At 40.5% G+C, this 19,089-nt stretch overlaps 1 protein-coding gene across 2 annotated transcripts in view; it reads left to right on the top strand.

Annotated features, from left to right (window-relative positions):
- AKAP6 (A-kinase anchoring protein 6) overlaps positions 1–19,089 on the top strand; it is a 516,415-nt gene that overhangs the window by 274,180 nt on the left and 223,146 nt on the right. For both annotated transcript variants that reach the window (XM_081157931.1, XM_081157932.1), the window contains one exon: positions 18,417–18,539. In XM_081157931.1, the coding sequence (XP_081014057.1) occupies positions 18,417–18,539 (123 nt within the window). The remainder of the gene's footprint in view (positions 1–18,416; positions 18,540–19,089) is intronic.

The following is a 19,089-nucleotide window of genomic DNA, read 5'->3' as shown; positions in this document are numbered from 1 at the left end:
AAAACCTGGGAAATAAGCTGCAACCTATCCTTGTCTGCAAATAGAAGTGCTTCGGTTAACTCTCTGGGTTAACTCTCTGAGTTCTTAAATGATGATCCCTTTCCCAGTCTCTCAGTGGGGGGTTGAGAATTTGCTCAAATAGGCTGATTTCCTCGGAACCTACTGTGTGGATAAAGTGATCAAGCATCTCAGGTCTGAGTACTTACCTTCGATGGGAGCTTCTCAAGGCCTAAAATTAAAAGTGAAAAACCAGATCAAGCCATTGAACTAGACTCATTTGTTCTGATACATTCAGAGGACCCATGAATTAATGAATCCCCATTTTAGAGCAGAGGAAACTGAATTCAGAGATTTAAAATCACTTGTCTTGAGCTGCACAACTAATAAGTCATAGATCCAGGCTCCAGGCTCCATCTGCCGTGCTCTTCCCACTAGAGAAAGTCTTGTGAATAGATGAATTCCCTGAGAGAATGCGGGTAAATGAAGAAGAGAAAAGGGGTGACAACTGAGTTTTAAGTTGTATCCCGATTATGAGGCAGGACTAAGGACAAGGCCTAGTTGTGGGGGTCAGGAAGGGACTGAAAGGATTCCTTGGTGTTATGTAAATAAAGCGAGAAGAGGTGACTCCATTTCTGGATGTTTATTAGAAGAAACCCAAAACACTGATTTAACAAGATATATGCACCCCTATGTTCATTGCAGCATTATTTGCAATACCCAAGATGTGGAAGCAACCTAAGTGTCCATTGATATGTGAATGGATAAAAATGATGTGGTACATATATATACAATGGGATATTACTCAGCTATAAAAAGAAAGAAATATTGCCATTTGCAACAACATGGATGAACCTAGATGGTATTATGCTAACTGAAATAAGTCAGACAGAGAAAAACGAATATCATATGATTTTACTTATATGTGGAATCTAAAGAATGTAATAAACAAACAGAAACAGACTCATAGATACTGAGAACATTTTGATGGTTGCCAGATGGGAGGGGTGCTGAGGGCTGGGTGAAAGAATGAAGGTATTAAGATGTACAAGTTGCCAGTTATAAAAACAGTCACAGGAATGTAAAGTACAGCATAGGGAATATAGTCAATAATAATGTAATAACTATGTATGATGTCAGATGGGTACTAGACTTGTTGAGGTGATCACTTCATAAGTTATATAAATGTCTTACCATTGTGTTGTACCCTGAAACTAACATAATATTGTATGTCAACTGCAATTGAAAAACAAAAAAATTATAAAAAATAAAATAAAAGCAATGAAAAGAAAGGAGGGAAGTATATATTTGGAGCAGATGGAATCAAACAGAATGATGAAAAATTAACTTAGTGTGATATCTGGATATATGTGGTATAAGTAACGGGTTGGCAAACTATAGCTTACAGGCCAAATATGGCCCAAATGCCTAATTTTTAAATAATGTTTTATTGGAACACAGCCCTGCTCAACATCTATGGCTGCTTTTGTGCTGTAGGACAGTTGAGTGGTTGCAACAGAGACAAATGACTTGCAAAGCCCAAAATATTTACTACCTGGCCCTTTACAGAAAAAAAATTGCTGACCCAGCTCTAAGGTGAGGAAGAAGGGAGGCAAATAATTTCTGATCAGCATCTACTATGTGCCAAGTTCTGAAGTAGGTTCTTTCATTGAATTTATAGGACAGCCCTATGGAAGAGCCATTATGGGTCCTGTTTTACAGAGGATGAGTCTAAGGCTCCAATGCTAATGACTTGCCCAGGGTCACTCTGCCTCTAAATGTGAGAGTTGGGATTCCACCTGGGTTGTCAGAACTGACTTGATTTTCTCTTAGAGATGTAGGCAAATGCCAGGGAACTTAGACAACAGTCCCATATGTAGATAAAGTCTATTTAGAAAACCTGGAAACTACTACTAGATTAGCAAATGAACAGGGCACCCTCTTCTTCACGACCTGAACAGAAATGAGCTGCCTGGTAAGTAGCCACTTGTCCGAGGTGGATAACTGTTGATGCCAGATAACAGCTGCATGATTCCTAATGGGGGCTGGCAGAGTGCAGTGCCCTGTGGTGCCCCCTCAGTGAAGCATTTCAAGAGATCTGTCCTTTGAGATATAGTGCAAGGTTCATTTCTCATTACACGGGCCTCCTGCTCACACTAAGTTCTGAAGACTCATCGTGCAAGACACGACTCCTTTAGGTTGGACTCATCGGTACCGAGTACATAGATGCATGACATAGCTGATCCCTTTCCTCCCTAGTGATATAAATCCCTTTAAATGCCAGAGTATGGCATTTCAACTTATAGTTCAATGACTCAGCTGTCATCAGCATTTTGTCTTACAGACATCTATGACCCGATTTTAAAAACTTCTTTGGGGCCAGCTAAGGATGTCCTTGTACATAAGTTATTTCAGATTCAGTGCAGCACATATTTAGCTAATTGCTTGCTCTTTGTAGCTAGGCTATAAAATTGCATTCAAGTCTGCCATAAAGGTGGCCACCGTCGCTGCAGCCGAGAGGTGGAGCTGGGACGCCCTTGGTAACACCAGGATAACATGAATGCAGAAGAGGTGTGGTCCTGAGGTTAACTTGGCACTGATTTCTGTATTTCTTTATACAAGAAGTAAATGGTCCAGACAGAACCCATTCTATCTTTTACTCTCATTTTGACCATATGCTGTGACACATTGATGTTACCATACTGATGGTGGTAATTAAAGAAATACCATGTTGTCCTGAGTTACCTTTCCTTTTCCTTTTTCATTGTGGTAAAAACCACACAATGTAAAATTTATCATTTTAACATTTTTAAAGCATACAGTTTAGTAGTGTTAACTATATTCACATCACTATGAAACAGATCCAGAACTTCTTCATCTTGCAAATCTGAAACTCTATACCCATTAAACAACAACTCCCCTCCTTCCCTCTCCCCACTCCCTGGTAACCATTCTACTTTCTGTTTCGATGAATTTGACTACTTTAGAAGCTTCAAATAAGTCCTTTGCCCACTTTATAATTGGGTTATTTGAGTTTTTGTTGTTGAGTTGTAGGAGTTCTTTATATATTCTATATTAACCCCTTATTATATATATGATTTGCAAATATTTCCTCCCATCCTGTAGGTTACCTTTTCACTCTGTTTATTGGGTCCTTTGATGTACAAAATTTTAAAGTATGATCTAGTACCATTGGTCTATTTTTGCTTTTGTTGACCATGCTTTTGGTGTCATATTCAAAAAATTATTGCCAAGTCCAGTGTCATGAAGCTTTTCCTCTGTGTTTTCTTCTAGGAGTTTTATAATTTCAGGTCTTAGGTTTAGGCCTTTAAATTCTCTTTTACTTTATTTCAGTGTGATTACCTCTTATGTTTTAAAGATCTCACTCCAGACGTTCTTGTAGGATAGGATACAGCTTCAAGGCTCCAGCTTAGTCAGTCATCTTCTGGAATTTGTCCCTTAAAAAGACAACACTTGGCTATTCTTTACTTGATTTTTTGACTTGAGTAAGTCCCATTGAAACACAGCTGTAGCTTATTTTATTCACCTCTAACTAACTTACATTCAAGGTCAGCTATTAATTCAGTTCTCACCTGATATTTTCTACCAACCACGTGCCAGTCTTCCTAGTGTTGGTGGAGTGGTAGTCTGCTCCTCAGTGTTGATAATAATCTCTTTAAGAGCATCCAATCAGATAGGAAGCATTTTAAGGTTATTAGATTCCACTGGTCTCACTGACATTTCTTTTGCATGTGCCTTTCTTCTATGCTAACCTTTTCTTTCCCAGTTGCTACTCTTCCTCTTGTCCCTGAATTATCTTTTTACATTTTCTCTCCTATTCCTTTTTCCTTACTTTTCTCCTGGACTATATAGTTTTCACGCTATTTTCTTTTTAAAATTTCCTTCCCCAGGAGTATCTTTCACTTTCTCCCTCTAATGTCCTAGAGAGTCTCAGATTCCAAATATGAGACCACTATAAGTTGGCTCTCCATCGCCATTCAAGCTTGGACTATTGATCTTTTAGTGCACTTCTGAGTCTTAGAAATATGTAGTCAGAGAGTTGAGGAATTGTTCAGATGCAAGAATAAAACCCCCCACAAGAATGTAGTTTATGGAAAAAAACAGATTCTTAAAGAATTGGACAAGCTTAACTTTGTAATTAAAAATGAAAGATTTAGCCCGGCTGGACCTGGCTCAGCAGTTGAGCATCGACCTAGGATCCAAGAGATCATGCCGGACAGGGCACATGTCTGGGTTGTGGGCTTGATCCCCAGCAGGGGGCATGCAGGAGGCAGCCGATCAATGACGACTCTCTCATCGTGATGTTTCTCCCTCTCCCTCTCCCTCTCCCTCTCCCTCTCCCTCTCCCTCTCCCTCTCCCTCTCCCTCTCCCTCTCCCTCTCCCTCTCCCTCTCCCTCTCCCTCTCCCTCTCCCTCTCCCTCTCCCTCTCCCTCTCCCTCTCCCTCTCCCTCTCCCTCTCCGTTCCTCTCTCTGAAATCAATAAAGATATATATATTTTTAAAAATGAAAGATTTAGAGTCCTAAAGGATCACACATTGAGCATGAGTTGATAGTTCAGATGATTATTCAACAGGAGACATAGTAGCAGAATGCCGTAGGAGCTCCAAATACTCTTCTTTATTTGTACTACACACAATCTAGGACTTAAGAGAGATATAACAATATAAGCCTTGGCTCTGTGCTTACTAAATAATATTCAATAAGTGGAAATTCATACATGGGAGAACAGAGGAAGGAAGATAATAACAAATGTAGCTAGCATCCCAGAAGAAGGGCTACTTGAGCTGGGACTTTAAGTATTGAGATAGCAGCAATGAGGAGGTGGAATGTTAGTCACAGAAGCTTTGGCATAAGCCAAGGTTGAGGGCAAGAATATTCAAGGTATATTGGGAAATAGTAAAGGGAAATACTGGGTATTTTGGAGTATAGGCTAAACCTCTATAAACAAAGAAACCTCAGAATAACCAGAGCTAGACAGACAGCCCAGGAAAGAGAGAGGCCACCTAGGCATCTAGGTACCTTTTCCCTGTTGCTCTTGAGCTGTGTCTTTGTTCCAGCTCGCCAAATGATGGAAGAGGAGAGCACCCAGCTTTCTCCTTAAAGATGTGACTTGGAAGTTGTCCACATCACTCCTGTTCGTATCCCAGTGGCTGCACTTTGTCGTGTGGCATCACCTAATTGCCAAGGAGTTTGGGAAATGAGCCTCTAGGCGACCGTGAACATTGGGAGGGAGATGTCTCTTAAACCAGCTGCTTAAGAGACATGGAGCTTGCTGAAGGGAAGGGGAATGTAAAGTTAGAAGGAAAGAATAGGGCCTCACTGTGATGGACTTTGCATGCCAAGTGCTTGTGCAGCACAGACACACAATAAATACCTGTCTCATGAATGCGTGAGTGAGTGAGTGAGTGAGTGAGTGAGTGAGTGAGTGAGTGAAATGCTATCATTCGGTTTGAACTTTATCCGCTTGACTAGGAGTTACAAACTAAAAGGACTCTCAGAGGGTCAGACAGGTAATATAAATGAGTCACACGGCCAGGTGTAAGCGGGAGTGGTAGGGACTGGACACCTGGGTGGTAAGTGCCATGTCTAAAGGGCAGCCGCTGTTCAGCTCCAGGTGATTGTTCCGTGGAAGGAACGTGGGCCCTGTGTGGCAAGACCTTGCAATTTTTTAAAAAGAAATAGGAAATATTGGTTTTATGTGACATCTCCCAATTTTTTAACATTTGGTCTGAACAATTTTAAAGCCAGCCAAATAAAACAGCTATAAGGTAGATTTGGCCTCCAAGTCACTAAGTTGCAATTTTTGTGAACATGAGAAACTACTTAAAATTTTAGCTCAGAGTCGGTAGTTGAAAAAGGTTAATCTGGCTATGGTATGCTGGATACACCTCCAGTTAATAGGGTTCTGGATTGTGGCTGCACATTATAATCACTGGGAGCTTTGAAAAAATCCCAACCTCAGGCTCCACCGCAGACCAGTTAAGTCAGGCTCTGGAGAGGAGAATATTTTATAAAGCTTCTCAAGCAATTCTGATGTGCTGTCCAGGTTGGGAGATAATGCTCTGAGGCTAATTTTGAAGGTTATTGCAATGCTTGTACATGTGGTGAAAGGGTCCGGACTGTGGTTTGGGAAGTGAACTGAGTAAAGAAAGACACAGAGGTAAAAAACGTTATAAAGGACAAATTGATAAAAATTTGTAGCTTTTTAAAAATCAGAGAGTGGAAGAAGGGGGTCAAAACAGTTGAGATTTCAAGCTGGGAGCTGGGAGATGTAAAGAATTTAATATATGGTTTCCAGGGACATGAAATTAAGATACATAGTAGATGAATGGGGGTGGGGCAAGTAAATGTTATCTTCTATGCAAACGCTGTGGCCAAATCCAAATTGAGAATTCTAAATCCACATAACATTAAAAAAAATAAGGCTACACAATTATTTTAAAGGATAATCTTTTGTGTATATTTATTTGTTGCAAACCAGAAAAAAAACCTGTGAATTAAGATTTGTTGAGACAGTATGACAAGGTCATTGCTCAAGGTTGAGGGAGAAGAACCACAGGGATCGAAAGCAAATGCCTTCCCGGTTAATACACCATGTCCTGCATCAGTTTGGTTTCTGCAGAGCCTTAGCTGGGCCTTGAGACTTTATCAATGATGATTTACCACCACCTTGAGGCTGTATCTTGTCACTGCATCTGGTTTTCAGCTGAAATACACAAGGAAGCTGCAGTTTTTTGTTTGCAGTTTTAAACACTAAGATGAAAATAGCTGTTTGTTGCTTTCTTGGTATGGAAAGGCCATACAATTAAATAACATTTTGTTGTATCAAGATGATGATAGCACCTAGTGACGTTTGACAGCAATATTTCTATCATGAAAATCAAAAGAGGAATGAACTCAGTGTTGCAGTTTTCCATTCAACTAAAATAATTTTTAGGACATTAGTGCATTCTTCTTTATACTCAAGCCTAAAGTAATGACTTTGCCTTAGCGGTAGGATGTTTTGGGAAGATAGCAATTAAGAAAACAAAACAAAACCTTGACATTTATTGCCTGCTTGTAACTTGTTAGGCAAGGTGCTAAGAGGTTTATTCACTAACACATCGTTACATTTAATTATCAAGAAAAAAATTTCCCTTTGATGCAGACACTCTTATTGTATCTCCATTTTACCATTGAGTACAAAGATACATAGGGAAGTTAGTAATTTATTTAAGAGTACAGGACTCAAAGACAGGAACTTTGGGCTCAATTCACAACCACCCCCCATTTTTTAGTTATGCAAACTTAAATAAGTCACTAAAAGGTTCCTGTTTAAATCTTCCAGTCTTTAAATGGAATGTTATGTTTGTCATGCCAACGCAGATTATTGTGTGAAATTACAGAGAGCAAAGGCTTGTTGTATAATCTAAAGACTAGGTAAATACTAGTCTTTTTGTGACTTTTTCCATGAATCCAGGGTATTTGCATCCTTATTGTTACTTTTTCTATGATTCCAGGGTATTAGTGTCAACAGTAGTAGAAAGAACTAGAATAAGAATCTTAAGTCTGTCTCTAACTAGCATTATGACCTTGGAAACTTAGCCTCCTAACCCTCAGTGTTGAAAAACAAACATTAATAAAGAAACTGAATTGGGATGCCCTCTAAGATAGGTCCCAGTTCTGAAATTTTGGGAGAGAGATCATGACTGTGAGGCATATCGAAGAGAAGAGCCATTTTTCTATAAATACTCACTGGAATATATCACTTCAACCTCCTTGGCTTTCTGTCCTGTGAATTCTGGGTGAATTCCTCTTGGAAGATCCTTTTGGTAAGAGTGTGAGGCTGTGACGTCAGTGAGCCGGAGGTAGGAAACTATCCATGCTGCCTTCCTAGTGCTGTAATATGAGAAGAACCAGACATCCCAGAGGAATTTGTAGCTGGGCTGGAGTTTGTAAGATGCCAGGAGACCAAAGATAATGGTGACAGTGAACAAATGAGTAACCAAGTAAGAATTAGATGTGCATTAGCCTGAATTTATAGCAAATAAAGTCAGCTAAATGAAGCAGATCGGAAACATTCACGTTGGTGGATTTGCCATTGTGATGTCTTGAAATTACGTGTCAGCACTGCTGTTTGTGCTCCGTTCAGATAACAGGGCGGAAATCATTCCAAGAGAGTGGGTTCTGCGTCAGGGTCACTCAGGATGTCAGACCATGTCTGAGGCTGTGGATCTCACCATAGAAAGATCAGCGGCCTGGAATGTGTATGGAGCAGCAGCTTTGCCCAGGAAAGGTGCTGCCTGTAATCCGAGGCCCAGGGGCTTTCCGCCTTTCAGATCGATGAGGTTCCATGCCGCACTTTTTGGGAAGCCGGCGGCTTTATCATTTGCCTTCCTTCTTTATCTAGGAATAAAGAAAGTTTCATTTTCTTTTTTATTGCTTTTAAGGTAATCAAACTGGAAAGGTGTCCCTTGTAGGTGATGTTCTGATATCTCTGAATTTGTCTGTAGACTATACAGCACTACTCGCTTGAGAAAGGTGAGTGTGTGAGGGGGAGAGAGAGGAGAGAAGAGAGAGAAGGAAAGAGAAGGAAAGAGAGAGAGAGGGAGAGGGGGAAGGTGCACGTCACAATTGGACAATTGGCAATCTGATCGCCTTCCTTTTACTTCTTATCTGATCAAAATAAAGCTGATAAGTTGATTTAATAAAAATATTTTGTTTTGTTTTTCTTATTTTTTATAGCATAGAGAAGACTATTTGTACTCTTCCAAAATAAACTTTCATTAAATACTTTTTTCCTATCCTGTCCTCACTGCATCTCTGGTTCTATGTTGTTTGACGAATGCCATTGTGTTCAAGAGACTACAGTTGACCCTCAAACAGTACAGGTTTGAACGGCGTGGGTACACTTATATGCAGATTTTTTTCTATAAACATAGAAACATATCCCTAGGTTTTGCCTCTTCAGATTCCACACACTAGGGGTTGAAAGCAGTATTTTTGATCTGTGGTTGGGACTTTGGGGATGCAGAGGACCAACTTAAGTTATATGTGGATTTTTGACTGCATGGAGGTCACCGCCCCGAAGCCTCACATTGTTCAAGGGTCAACTGTATTGACCAGTCTCCTTAACGGAATGCAGGGCCTATGAAAAATCATATTGTGCCCACTCCTCTCTCTAGACACACTTTTATGTAAAGGAAATGAGGCTGGAAAGAACTCTAAGACTAACCTTATTAAAGACCAAAAATATGAATATTCAGAAAAGTAGCAGATGGAACTCTATGGCAAAGGAAAGGGTATATTTGGTAGGAAGAGATTTTTGGAGACAGATGTATTAATGGGTGAGGGGCTTTTATGGAACTGGATGGTGGTGGAGCATGGGGGCTCCCATGCTGCTCTTAAGCCATACTGCCGAAGTCCTAGGGCCCCTTTTACCACTTATCACTTATGTTATCTTAGAGCAAGTGACTTGACCTCTCTGTGCCCCAGTTTCCTTCTCTGCAAAATAAGGTTAAAAGTGTATTTTCCACATAGAGCTGTTGTTCTGAATAAATGTGTTAAATATGTAAAGAGCTTAGAATAGTACCTGGCATGTAGTAAGCATTTAGTAAAGGTTAGCTCCTGTTATTATTATTTAGTAAAGGTTAGGTCCTGTAGTTGTCACTGTTGGTATTATTACTAACATGGAAGTGGAGGGGTTAGGCCATAGCAGCCTCCTTATATACTTACAGGTGACTCTGGCATTTGGGAATTAAATGCCACCACCTGTTTCCTCCTCCCACCTTCAGCCACGTTGTCATTATGAAGCTTCATCCTCCTATGTGACCCACAATAGTTAAGATCACGTCTCTCCTCCATGGGACCTGTGATGGTCGCCCTACATTCCTATACCTTCTTCTCTGTGAGACTCTGGGCCTCCTGCCTTGACAGATGGTTCTCATGTTGTGTTAGAGATAATTCTCCTCTAATTGGCCCAATAATTTTAGTTAACACAGTTCTCTGGCATCTTGGGAAGTTTTTATGAAGGGAATTTAAGCTATAAATGTCTGTTCAAACAAATACAAGCAACCTTCTAGTTTATAATATTGTCACACAACAACCTTTGTACTTATTTATTTATAATTTTTATTTACATATATTATTATATTTATAATTATGTACTTATAAATAATAATCCCACAGCACTCTTTAACCAGAGGGAAGGTTATTACAGTGTATTCTGGGATGTAAAAGGACAGGTCTCCGATAGGTTTAGAATTGTCCCTCAACCCCCTGATAGCTAAGACAGAAAAGCTTAAAAAGTGGGTTGGAAAGGCAGCAATAGGTTGGGATGATTTGTTGGGAGAGGAGCATACAAAAGCTGATTTGCATACAGCCAAAAGAATGCCAGTCTTTTCACAATTTTGAAAACATAGTTATGTTTTTTAAAAATATGTTTTTATTGATTTCAGAGAAAGGAAGGGAGAGGGAGAGAGAGAGACAGAAACATCAATGATGAGAGAGTCATTGATCGGCTGCCTCCTGCATGCCCCCAACTGGGAACTGAGCCCGCAACCCGGGCATGTTCCCTGACTGGGAATTGAACCACGATCTCCTGGATCCTAGGTTGATGCTCAACTGCTGAGCCACGCTGGCTGGGCTCTGCCAGGGATTTAAACAAATTGTTAGACCAACTGACCTTTCATGATTTCATGTGGTGCCAATGAGGCTCTCCAGATTCAGATACTGAGTCCACCACCTTCTCGTCCTATGACATTGGGTCTCAGTCTTATAATCTGTAAAATGGGGGTGACAATAGCACTTACCTCACAGGGTCTTTATGAGACCCAAATGGTCTATTGTATATAAAATGCACTGAAAGGTCCAGGCACAGAGTGAGTGCTGTGTGAAGATTACTTACTGTTTCAGCTAGAATTGTTCAGATGAGATAATTCACAGAATCCTTTAATTTTGGAATACTCAGAAAGGAATAAATACATTTTTAATGGTTTAGGAGATTTAGCAGCAGAGGCTGACCAGTTTTTCCGCCTTAAATATGGTGTAAATAATTCACTTAAAAAAAAAGTTTTCATTGATTTCAGAGAGAGAAAAGGAGAGGGAGACAGAGATAGAAACATCAATGAATAGAGAGAATCCTATGCACCCCTTACTGGGGATGGAGCCTGCAACCCAGGCATGTGCCCTGATCAGGAATCGAACTGTGACCTCCTGGTTCATAGGCCGACACTCAACCACTGAGCCACACTGGCTGAGCTATTTCACTTAAAAATTTTTTATCTTTATCATTGAAAGTATTATAGATATCTCCTTTTCCCCCCATGGACCCCCTCCCCCCTGCATCCGCCCCCGCCCCCCCAGGCCTTCACCACACTATTGTCTGTGTCCATGGGTTATGCACATATGCATATACGCTTTTTGGTTGATCTCTTCCCACCCACCCATCCACCCCCCTTCCCATAGGAGCATGGAATAGTTCACTTTTTCGATGCTCTTCAGCAGGTCCCTGTCTGAAGGCTGCTGACTTGATCTAGACTAGGCCAGACATCATCGCTCTGTCCACTGATAAATATGAAGCCTTTGGGGGTGCATTCCCGCACATTCACACACAGACATCCAGACAGCAAACACCAAAATAAATGAGCAGTTCAGGTCATTGGCTGACCTACCTCCTGAAAACCAAGGGCCGTCTCTGTGATTAAGTGAGTCAAACTCATCTGTAATTGAGACACTGGTAGAATAGGCTCATTCAAGCATGTAACTGCCTTAAATTTTTGGCTTAAATTTCCTGTAAATTAGAAATGAAGTTTACCATGACTTCGCCTAAAAAGAAATTGCTCCCCTCATTCCCTTACTTTAAGAATATGTTTCTCGTTAAGCATGTAGCCTCATCACAAATCCCCTTTCAGAAAAATTAGCAGGAATTAGTGAAATGGAAGGAAGTAGAGCTTAGAGAATTTACCTCAGCTCCACGACTGTGGGACTGGAGGAAATGTGGCTTTTCCTTCATCTGGGTCCGATAATGTGTCTGTAGGAATGCTGTTTCCAGAGTTCAGTGTGTGCCACGAGAGAACCAGGAGTGAGATGCGGGTTCAAGTCCCAACTCTGCCACTAGGCAGTCACTCACATTCTTGGACCCTCGGTTTCCTTATCTGTAAAATGACCGCAGTCAGCACCACTTCACAGACTTGTGGTGGCGACACATCTCCTTTCTGCTGCATGCGTCCCCTTTGCCCTTTTAGAGAAATAGTATTTAATTTCAATTTGGTCTGAAAATTACGTAGTTCTATAAAAAAACTGCCCCTAGGCTTTCAACTCCATAAGGCAGAGGTCATATCTCATTTCCCACTGTATCATTGTTACCTGGCCCCATGTCTGGTGCAAGCAGGCTCGTCTTTTATTCCTGCTGCACATGACCGCGTTGCCAGAGGGCAACAGGAATCACCCACAGCTTATATTTATCCACACGAGGTTTGTGGTAGGAGACAGCTAGGCAGGAAAATAAGTGAAATAACCTGCCATGAGAGTGTAGCTATCAAATGTAAATTTAATATAATATAATCTTCAAATGTATGCTAACCAGCTGAGGGCTCTAGCAAATTATTTCTCACAAACCTCTAAGTATACATTTGCATGCACTTTGACTGTGCTGCTTACTCTTTAAATAGATTGATGCCTTAGAAATTGTAAAAGTAAGATTTTTCTCAAAGCACCTTATTAAGGAACTTTCAAAATGCAAATGATTTGAAAGTGGGAAGTGTCCTGACAACTGGTGGTAACAAGGCTAAGAGCTGTCCCATTTTCTCCCATGTTGGATAACCAGGGTTTTTTGGGGGGGCTGGATCCTGGCCTGGCTCTAATCAAGAATTTACAGACTCTCGGAATATGTATCACATATGAGTATGACAAGGGGCCCACGAGAAGGAAACAATTAAAAGGGTGTCCTTCGAGGACAGGGGCCTGTCTACTAGGTCACCCTCAGTGTGCCCCTGGAGAGCTCGACGGACAGACAGAGGACAGCAATAGAAGAGGGGTAGAAAGGGCCCCTACGGAGACTAGTGGTAGGAAATGTCAGGGGAGAGATGGAGCAGGCAGGATGCAAAGCAGGAGTTTGAACAATGAAGGCGAAAATGTGGCCTTTCAAAGGTGTGAAATTCGGCCTCTAGTGGTGAGTTAAATGTGCATAAGATGTGCTTTTTATGTAGTGCAATGGCAGCTTTGGTTTGTGTCACAAGGAAAATCTAATTTTATAGTCATCTTTGAGTCTCTAGGCAACCCAGAATATTAGAGAAACAAACACAGGTAGGTCAAATACTAAGAACAGAACAAGATTGGGTACAGACAGAATTCTGATACAGGCAGAATACATTTCACAAGAAAATCCTGAGTGTCCCAACACTTCATTGATTGTAAAACTTTTTTCCAAAACGATTAAAATTACTTGAATTCAGTGGGCCGGTGCTTAGACATGCTTTCTGTTCTGCAGAGATTTTTGCTACCTACCATGGTATTTATCTTTTTATTCCCAATTCTGTGTAGTAGTATGTTTTAAATGGAGTAGGCACTTAATAATTACTTGTTAAAAGGATGGATGAGTGAGTGACCCATGTTCGTTGCACTAGGGTTTGATCTGTATTACAAAATGAAACTTTGTACTTTTCCTCATTTTCCTGTGTGATTACTTGTGTCAGCCTCATTTTCATTCACACCACAAAGACTAGCAGAGCTTCTGAAAATGAGCATCAGATGCTTGCTGTGTGTCCACAGGTGGCTGCTCCTGCATGTTGCGTGGCTTGGTGTACTGAGTGGCACTTACTTGGTCTTTCTAAGGACAGTGTCTCATGATTCGGGATAGTAGACAGTACCCCGTTCACTACAAAGAGCGTGGGTGATGGTACACACGGTCAGGGTCTGGGAGAGGTGGAGAAATAGCAGGTAGGTGACAAAGGTGTCAAGAGTCAGATGGACTCCAGTTCATTTGCTTTTGTGATTTCTGTTTATATTCTTGTGGCTGCACATACAAGCAGGAGAGGAGGTGGAAAGCTAAGATCTCCTTAAGAGGAGGAGTGCTTAGCTTTTGATTACAAGTTAAGAATGAGTTTCTCAGGTTTTATTGTGATTGATGAAACTCTTTAGCACTGGCAAGAACAGAGTTGAGAAAATGTGCAACAAATGAAAATGGGTGAGGATGGGGGGAACGCAGAGTGAGGCCTCAAAGGCGCCTTTTCTCCATGTCAGACTGCCTTGGTTTTGCTCTCTGGCCAGGCTATGCAGAGAGATCATCCAGAAAGTTTTGCCTGGGTCCCGTGGCTTTTGCTTACTCTGCATCTCACTTATTTCAGCTAACTGTGCAATCATGATTCTGGTAGGAAATCTGAATCACTGTTCAGTACTCTTTGGCTAAGACTAATTTTTTATCATGAGGGACCCATGCAATCACATACACACACATTGTTTTGTTTGCTTGTTTTTTGGAGGAAGAGAAGCTATGAATAGTTTTATTTCAAAAACCATCTTTTACTATTTGTCTTTTTTGGATTTAACGGGTTGTTTCCAAAATAATTTACTCACTGACTTAATTTTCCTCCAAACCAATTTACATATACAGATATAACAACTCAAGTCCAAATTCAATAGTAAATACTACTTAATACTATAAATACTATAAAATACTATTTTCAGCTCACAATTATCAGCCATCTAGACTCTGATATCCTGATGAGGTTCTACCATGATAGATAATATATTTCATTTATCATTTAAAAATCATTTTTTATTTTTAAATTACAATTGACATACATTTTTATATTAGTTTCAGGTGTATACCCCGGAGTGATTAGACATTATATAACTTACTGAGTGATCATCCCAATAAATCCTACACCCATCCAGCACCATGCCTAGTTATTAGAATATTATTGACTACATTCTCTATGCTATATTTTGTATCCCCATGACTATTCTGTAACAACTGATTTATAATTCTTAATCTCTTCACCTTTTTCATTCATCCTCCCAAACCCCCTCCCATCTGGCAACCAACAAAAAATTCCCTGTGTCTATGAGCCTATTTCAGTTCTGCTTATTCATTTAAAAAAAAAAAAGTATCTTTACTGACTTCAGAGAAAGGAAGGGAGAGGGAGAGAGAGAGATAGAAACATCAATGAGGAGAGAGTTGTCATTGATCTGCTGCCTCCTTCATGCCCCCAACTGGGGATCGAGCCTGTAACCCAGGCATGTGCCCTGACCGGGAATCGAACCACAATCTCCTGGATCCTAGGTCGATGCTCAACTGCTGAGTCATGCCCAGCTGGGCTGCTTATTCATTTTGTTTGTAGACTCATTTGTTCATAGATATGTATTTATTGCCATTTTATTGTTCATATTTTTATATTCTTTTCTTCTAAAATAAGACCCTTTAACATTTCCTGTAGTGCTGGTCTGGTGGTGATGAACTCCTTTAGCTTTTTCTTGTCTATGAAGCTCTATCTGACCTTCAGTTCTAAATGATAGCTTTGCTGGGTAGAGCAATCTTGGTTGTAGTTCCATGTTCTTCATCACTTTGAATATTTCTTGCCACTCCCTCCTGGCCTGCAAAGTTTCTGTTGAGAAATCAGTTGACAGTCTTATGGGAGCTCCCTTGTAGGTAACTAACTGCTTTTCTCTTGCTGTTTTTAAGATTCTCTCTTTGTCTTTAACCTTTGGCATTTTAATTATGATGTGTCTTGGGGTGGGCCTCTTTACATTCATCTTGTCTGAGATGCTCTGCACTTTCTGGACTTGTAAGTCTATTTCCTTCACCAATTTAGGGAAGTTTTCTGTCATTTTTTCAAATAGCTTTTCAATTTCTTGCTCTCTCTTTTTCTGTGGCAGTCGCATGATGTGAATGTTGGTGCTCTTGAGGTTGTCCCTTACACTATCCTCATTTTTAAAAAAAATTCTATTTTCTTTTTGCTCTTCTGATTGGGTGTTTTTGTTTCCTCATATTCCAAATCACTGATCTGATTCTTGGCTCCATCTACTCTACTGTTGATTCCCTGTAAATCATTCTTCATTGCAGTTAGTGTAGCCTTCATTTCTGACTGGTATTTTTTAGTGCTGTTGAGGTTCTTACTAGCCTCACTGAGCATTGTTATAACCAGTGTTTTGAACTTTGCATCCACTTTGTTTAGTTCTTTTTCTGGAGTTTTGTTCTGTTCTTTTATTTGGGACATGTTTCCTTGTCTTGCCCTTTGGCAGCCTCCCAGTGTTTGTTTCTATGTATTAGGTAGAGCTGCTATGTCTTGTAGGCTTGGTAGAGTGGCCCAATGTGGTAGGTGTTATGTAGGGCCCAGTGGCTCAGCCTTTCTGATCACCCAAGCTGGGCACTCGAAGTGCACCTCCCACCTCCTGTGGGCTGTGGACACCCTCCTTTTGTAGTTGAGTCTTGATTGCTGTTGGCATGTCAATGGGAGAGATTTACCCCCAGGCAGATCAGCCGTGACCACTGACCTCTGACCACCATGGAGGATCAGCTGTGCAGGGGCCCACCCCATAGGGCAGGACTTACTTTAGCAGGGTGCTGGTACCCCCTGAGCCTGCCCCTTGAGTGTGTCACTTGTGAAGGTGGTTTGACATGATTTGAACCTGTCCACTGGGTACACTGGCTCTGGGGCCTCCCGGGAGATGCAGGCCTGTGTTCTGTCTGGGGCCACCTGACATGAGCTACAAAGTGATCTGCAGATGGCTGCTACCTTTGCTGGGCTTTGAAATGCCCAGGACAGGCCAAGCTGTGAACTAAAGCTGGCTGCTGCTAGTGCCGGGCCTGGGGGCACTCAGTGAGAGGTACAGGGCATGCTGAGGCCAGATGCTGCTTGTTTGAGAGATTTTAGGAAAATATTGCAGATGATATTTCTATAAGTCCATTTGGTCAGCAAAGTCTATCTTAATTTTTCACAGAATTTAATTATGAGAATATCAAGAATTAGGACTCCATTTCTAACAGACTGAATATATGAGAAAGGGCAAAACTAATTACTTGGCATGGATTCCTAGCATTTCGAACAAGTTGCAATATGAGAAAATTAGAGATTTTTCAAAAGGATGGGTGTGATTGTCCTCTGACACTTGGCGCAGTAGGGATGTTTTCAAAAGGAAAAACTTTGGATAGCACTTAGGAACTTGGGAAAATATATGGTACACCACCATGTGGGATGATAGACTTAACGGGCTGACAACACACTGGAGCGTGGCAGGACAGTCTGGTCTGCTGTATCCCCCTTTGATAGACAGGGATGTGTTTCTGAGTGTTATTAATCTTCTCAATACCATTTTCTCTTTTTTAATAGTTATTCTGAGGCCAATCAATTGCTTGAATTAAAGGGTTATGAATCTTAAACTATTACCTAGGAGAAAACTTAATAACAAAATGTAGCTTCTAAAAAGCATGATAAAGAAAATGAATCTTCACTTATTATCACTTCAGTCTTAGGATATCCTGGTAAGCATTAAAAATGTTATTCAAAATTAATCAAAAGGCCAATTTGAAAGGACAGGTTAAGTTTAATACGGAAATACACATCCCACGCCAACTCCGAGTACAAATGTTGAAGCCTGTCTTTGCTCCTTTTGACCTCCAGGTGGTGCTGTTTACCTAGACATGGAAAGTAGGCACCCAGCCCCATTTCATTGCCTTAGATTCATAGCTGGGCTTTAAAAATAATTTCTATTTCTACAGATGTGTTCTTTTAAATGGTCAGTAAATTTTTATAACCACTATTTGAAAAATTGCAAGATTATTGTGATTTGTGCTTCCTAGACATGAGTATTTCTTTATGTCTGGGACACACCCAGAGCAGATGTTTACATTTGTTCATGGGTCCCACCTTTTCTACTCTTTCCTGTTTCTTAGAGCCCAGGCTCAGCCACAAACATTTGGGCTGTCATTAGAAGTCATCCAAGCCCCTTAAAACACTTCTGTGACTTAAAAACAGATTTCTAGTTCAGTTAAGGCAATTTAACTCTATAGGCTTCTGAGTAAATACCATCCTTACAGAAATGTTTTTATTCCCCAAACCAATGAGTGTTCCTAGCAGACCTGACCTGTTTTTCGGTGAGGGAGCTTGTCAGACACCAGAAATGTTTTGATTGTTTGAGGTCACCTTGACAATGACATCCTAGAGCCCAAGCCAAATTTCTCAGTGTTCTTAGGAAAAAACTGAGAACGAGTCAGGGACAATTTCTTTGCATTGTGATAGACTTTAGTGCCAGGAATCCTGGGGAATTCATTCCACAGTGTGGAGCTAGGGTGGAAGTGAGTGGTATCAATGTTATCAGCGAGGTTTGGAATACTTAAGATTGGCTTTAAAAAAATAACCAACTAACACACTTTTCTTGTTCTTTTCTCTCTTTTTCTTCCTTTTTTTGTTGCCACAAGGGGTTTGTAAACAAGCTGGATGAATTCATTCAATGGTTAAATGAAGCCATGGAAACCACTGAGAATTGGACACCCCCTAAAGCAGAGACGGATGGCCTCAAACTGTACCTGGAGACACACCTGGTAGGCGAGATTGTGTTGCTTTTGCTGTTAGTAATGGAAGGATTTTTGTGCACTGCTTGTTTGTTTGTGGAGAATATCAGTTTTATTTATCAGAAGTCATTATATGGCACTGAAACCAAGTTTTAATGGGATAAACTGCACAGCTGAAAATTTGTAGGCATTTCAAATAAAACTATGACATCTAAATCCTTCACACTTCAAGCTATTTTTTCAAAACTTTTTCCAGAAAGGTAAGTAATTATTTTTAAAATACCTTAGAAAATTTTATTAGACCCTGATTCTCTAAAGCAAGGACTGAAGGTTTTCCCCTTCTTAAAAAAATATAAATGAAAGAGATTATTTTGATGACCATTCTAAGCTTTCTAGAATTCTTGTAAAATTAATGAACCTCTCATTATCAAGAGGGTCTACTTTATCTGTTCTACACTGGGTTATTTTAATAAAATATTTAAAACGATGATCTCCATCATTTTTGCTGCTCTGTGGGTTTTCGGCATATAATTAATACAACCGTCATTACACTGGTCCCCGTGCCGAGGGAAAGGCATGG

Source organism: Miniopterus schreibersii, assembly GCF_964146895.1.
Source record: "Miniopterus schreibersii genome assembly, chromosome: 1".
NCBI classification, from domain to species: Eukaryota; Metazoa; Chordata; class Mammalia; order Chiroptera; family Miniopteridae; genus Miniopterus; species Miniopterus schreibersii.
Note: the sequence above shows the minus strand (reverse complement) of the source record. Positions and strands in the feature narration are given on the sequence as shown.